We start from the raw sequence: 4,368 nt of genomic DNA on the forward strand, positions 1-4,368 counted from the left end.
CGCTCGCTGCTGAGTCAGGCCGCGCTGCGATTGGCCGGGCCGGGCCGATGTGGGCGGTCCTCGGTCGCTCGGCGTCTGTGTCCCGCCGCCTCCCAAGATGGCGACGGTCGCCGAGCTGAAAGCGGGTAACGGCGGCGGGCGAGGCGGGGCGGCCGGAGCTCCTCGCTGGGCCCGCCCGCGCCACGGGCGGGGGTGCCGGGAGCGGGCGGGCGGGCGGGCGGAAGGCGGCGGTGGGGCCGCTCCTGTTGAACGGCGGCGCGCCTCTCTCTCCGCGCAGCCCTGAAGGAGGCGCTGGCTCGGAGCGGGGCGCTGGGGCAGGTTCGGGCCCGCGTCCGGGCAGAGGTCTTCGCCACGCTGGACGACCCGGGCGAGCCGCGCCCCGCCGCCTCCCGCGAGACCCTCCTGCTGAACGAGCTCATCCGCGAGTACCTGCAGTTCCACCGGTACAACTCGAGCGCCTCCGTCTTCCTGGCCGGTGAGGAAGGTTTTTTGGGGGGTGTCCGAGAGGCCATCCATCCGGCCCCCTGCAGGAGGGGCGGAGGAACCATGGGGTCCCGGAAGGCTGTGCCGCCTTTGCAGAGGAGGGCTCCGGGAAGAGCCCCACCCCACCCCCGCGCCCCTATCAGGCTAGGGAGCCCGGGCAGCCTCCGGCCAGGCCGCCCCGCCAGACCGGTCCCCGCATCTCTATCCGGCCGCCCTCGGAGCTGAGCCCCCCCCCTCGTGTGTTGCAGAGTCCGGCCAGCCTGAAATCCCCTTGGACCGAGATTTCCTCGCCAAGGAGCTGCACGTCGTTGAAGACCCAAGCAGCAGATCCGTGTAAGAAGGCGACCGGCTCTCCCGAGGTTTTTCTCCGTTGGTCAGACATTGGCTGCCTCCTAGTCCAGCTCCCAAATCATTTGCAAGCGGGCAGTGGTCATTTTTGCAACCCTTTTTCCAGTTGCAGGTTGTTATTTCTGAGGTTGCATGTGAGTGCCTGGCTGGCTGTTGCATTTAGAGGCTGATAAATCCACCCCAATGTCCTCCTTGTGCAATGAGCCCTGCTGGATTTGGAGAGCTTGATTGCTGAGTGACTCTTACCTTGTGCCTTTCTTTCTCTTCCTGGGGGGGGTCCCTCTCTGCAGACCCCACTGAAGTCGGCAGCTGTGAAGGAACCCTTTAGAAGACTCTCCTCTTTAAGGGTTGGGGTTTTTTCCTTTCTCTTAACAGGCCCCTTTTGTATGGAATTCTGACTCAGCTGTTGCGAGGCAATGAAGAGAAGGGCCCCCCCGCATCCCCTGGAGGCCCCTCAGTGGCCCTTTCAAAGTGGACTACCAGCAAGCCATCTCATTGAAGTCATTAAATGGGTACAGCACCCTCGAACCGACGGATGTGTGTATATATTAATAATAGTTTATTACAAATGCGCTGCCTGACTCTCAGTGACTTTGGGCAGCTCACAAGTTACAGGGAAATCAATGAACGGTGGAGTCAGCCAGGGATCTTCCTCACCAAAGACCTGGGTTAAGAGCCAAGTTGTCAAGGCTCTTTTAAACAACGCTTGTCTGCGTCACCACATTGCAACCTGTGCTTGGATACTAAGGCCTTAATGGCTTTATCTTAACTTTCAGAAACTGTTGCAGATTCGGAACATGGTGAGACTTTTGAAGATATGTGCGGTTCACAAGGCATCCATGAATAAAGTATAACTGCATTTTTTATGAGGTGCAGCTGTTTACATTTATTATTGTGGTAATCTCCTGTTTGGTCCAATAAAAACGGTTGACTCAGAAGGTCCACAATCATCTGTACTTTCAGTGTTTCAGATCCCTCAGCAGAAGATCTCTGTACTAGGTAAAAGTTGACTGTGACTTAATGGCCCTTAACTCATCTGGTTGTTTAACAGCACAGTAAGAGAGCCAAATGCACACTACGCCTTCAGACGGGCTGTTCCGGTTCCCCCTTTGAGAGGGAGGCCTACATCGGCTGTGTGAGGGAGGGGAAGAGCCCTCAGTCAAGTCTTTTGAGACGCGTGTGACACCTCAAGGCCAGACTGATTTCCCGAGCCGCCATCTGCTGCAACTCAGCTAACCGATCTGGCACGCTCCCACTGCCCAAGGGACGTGGACAGAGGCAGCAGGTCTCTTGAAGGGGAGCCCCAGAGGGACTCGCTTCAGCACTGCAGCTATCCTGGGATGGCACGGCCAGCTTTTCCTTTCCGGCCATGAGGTCGTGGTCACTGCCGGTCCAGAGCTCCCCCCCCCCACCAGGACAGGGCGGTTGGGCCTTGTGATCTGCTACTTTGGCCGGAGGAGAGTAGCTGTCCTTCGATAGCTCCTTCCTGACTTCACTGGAGCCCGGTCAGCTGCTGTGCTGCATGCTGGTCTCCTCCGTAGGTTTCCCTCTGAGGCGAGGAAGCACCGCTGCGGTTCCTGATGGTTTCTGCCCACCAAGCGTCCTCCTTCTGCCAGGTGTCCTGCAGCCGCCCTTCCTTCCCCGCTCCAGCTCAGTCCTCCTGCCCACAAATCATCCCTTGCTTGGCATTCTTGCTTGTCAGCCAGCCGCCTAAAGGCCAGGAAAGGGTTTCCACTCCTTTTTAAGCTGTGGCCATTGAGAGGTGCAGATATGTATAAAACAGCTTCGCAGCTCTTCCAGTAGGGCAGCCTTCCCATCTTCTGCAAGGGGTGTCGCCCTCCAAGAAGCACCCGTGAGAGCCGGTGGCTGCTGCCCGCCCGCCCGTGTGACTCCCTCGGCTTTCCCTGCGAGGTCTCTCTCTCCCCCTCCCTCCCTCCTTGTCTCTCTCCCTCCATCTCTCCCTCTCTCTATCTCCCTCTCTATATCTATCTACCCGTCTCTTCCCCTCCCCCCGACTCTCTGCGTTTGCCTGATGAAGAGACGTTGCTCTGTCCGTCACTGCCGAGCGTGAATTGCTGGGTCCCCCAGAGCCTGACCCTGCCCAGCAAGGCCAAGGTGGGACCTGCTGCCTGGCAACACCTGGCGTGGCCTGTGGGGCACAAGTAAAGAGAAACTGGGCTCACCCACGGTGGGGCTGCTGCTTCAGAAGGGCAGTGGCCCCTCGAGGATAATCTCTGAGGTCTGGGGCCCCTCTTGGCAAAGGGTGGGCAGGGGCCCCACCAGGCAAACCGTCTGATGCCCTGTGAAAGCAGAGAGCCTGCTCCCCTGGTAGAGCCCAAGGTTTGGGAGGGGCAGTGGAGTCGCTGCCCAGCTGGAGAGCATCAGGCCAGCCTTGGCAGGCAAGCCCCCCCCCCCCAGCCCACCCCCCAGTCAAGCTTGGACAAGACTCCTGGCCCCAGGGCAGCAAGTGGGTCAGCCAGCCTCCCCCTCCTCCCCTCCTGGGAGCTGCCACCAGCTTGGCCTTCCCTGCCTGCCTTGGGCTCCATATTTAGGCTGCTGCTGTTCTGCACATCTGCAGAGACATGGTTGCATCTGGAATGTGGACAGGGATTGCTGGAGGATCCTGGCATTCCCTATTTGGGATGCCTGAGGACCCTGGGCCAGCCAGCCAGCCAGCCAGCCAGCCAGCGTGTGGGGCCGGAGGCGTCAGGGGGCTCAGCCTCCTCCTGCAGGACCTCTTGCCTCCTTCCCTGCTGGGCCGAGGGAACCCACTCCGCCCCTTCCTCCCAGTGCCCCAGGCCTTTTAACGGCCGTTTTTTTGCCATTTAAGGACAGAGAGGCATGGGGAGGTTTGCAGAGGTTCTCAGGAAGGGAGCACCAGGCAAGGTTTCTGCAGAAACAGCCGGGCATAAGCTGGGAAAAAGCGATCCCTTTCCACTCCCCAGAGACGGGCCGGCCCAAAACAGCCCAAGGTCCCCACATGTTACATAAACAGGCCAGAGACAACACACAGCTCCGTCCTCCTTGGGAACGGCCGCCCCCACAGAGAGGGGCCTCTGGCTTAAGCTCTGCATCAAAGCCGGGCCAGATAAGAGCGTGCTGAGGCCAGGGAGAAACGGGGGAGCTGCCTCTTATCTGCCATGCCCCCCCCCCCATCTCCCCTTTGCTGGCCCTGGCAGCGCATGAGAAAGCACGAAGGGTTAAGCAGCCGCTCATATCTCTGGACCAGATGAAAGAAAGCTCCATTTTGGGAAATAGTGTTGCAATGGGAAGGCAGATAATTTCCGACCCATCCCATAATGCCAGGACATGAGTTACTGGGGGAGGAAAGGGGAGGGAGAGAAGGCCTCTTAGCTGGGGGGTGGGGGGTGAAGTCTGGCTGCAAACCCATTGCTGGAGCCCCCTCCCCCCCCTCTCTCTCCTCACCCCCTGGCACAAGTCTTCCTATCTGAGCCCCGGAGACTCTACTGGGGGGAGGAATCGGTGGCCCCTCCCCTGAGCCCGTCACCTCTATATAGAGGGGCCAGGCTGCATTGG

General features: G+C 59.8%; 1 protein-coding gene across 2 annotated transcripts; it reads left to right on the forward strand.

Annotated features, from left to right (window-relative positions):
* Positions 1–2: 2 nt before the first annotated feature.
* CEP20 (centrosomal protein 20) lies at positions 3–1,698 on the forward strand. Of its 2 annotated transcripts, XM_026704455.2 has the most exons (5): positions 3–125; positions 278–475; positions 732–816; positions 1,207–1,368; positions 1,608–1,698. In XM_026704455.2, the coding sequence occupies exons 1-4, from the start codon at positions 98–100 to the stop codon at positions 1,328–1,330; spliced, it is 435 nt and encodes a 144-aa protein (XP_026560240.1). In that variant the 5' UTR covers positions 3–97; the 3' UTR covers positions 1,331–1,368; positions 1,608–1,698. The 2 variants fall into 2 exon arrangements, with proteins under 2 accessions (XP_026560240.1, XP_026560239.1); XM_026704454.2 differs by having other exon boundaries at positions 1,207–1,698.
* Positions 1,699–4,368: the final 2,670 nt, after the last annotated feature.

The sequence above is a fragment of the Pseudonaja textilis genome, chromosome 14, assembly GCF_049901715.1.
Source record: "Pseudonaja textilis isolate UNSWEBS1 chromosome 14, rPseTex1.2, whole genome shotgun sequence".
Taxonomy (NCBI): Eukaryota; Metazoa; Chordata; class Lepidosauria; order Squamata; family Elapidae; genus Pseudonaja; species Pseudonaja textilis.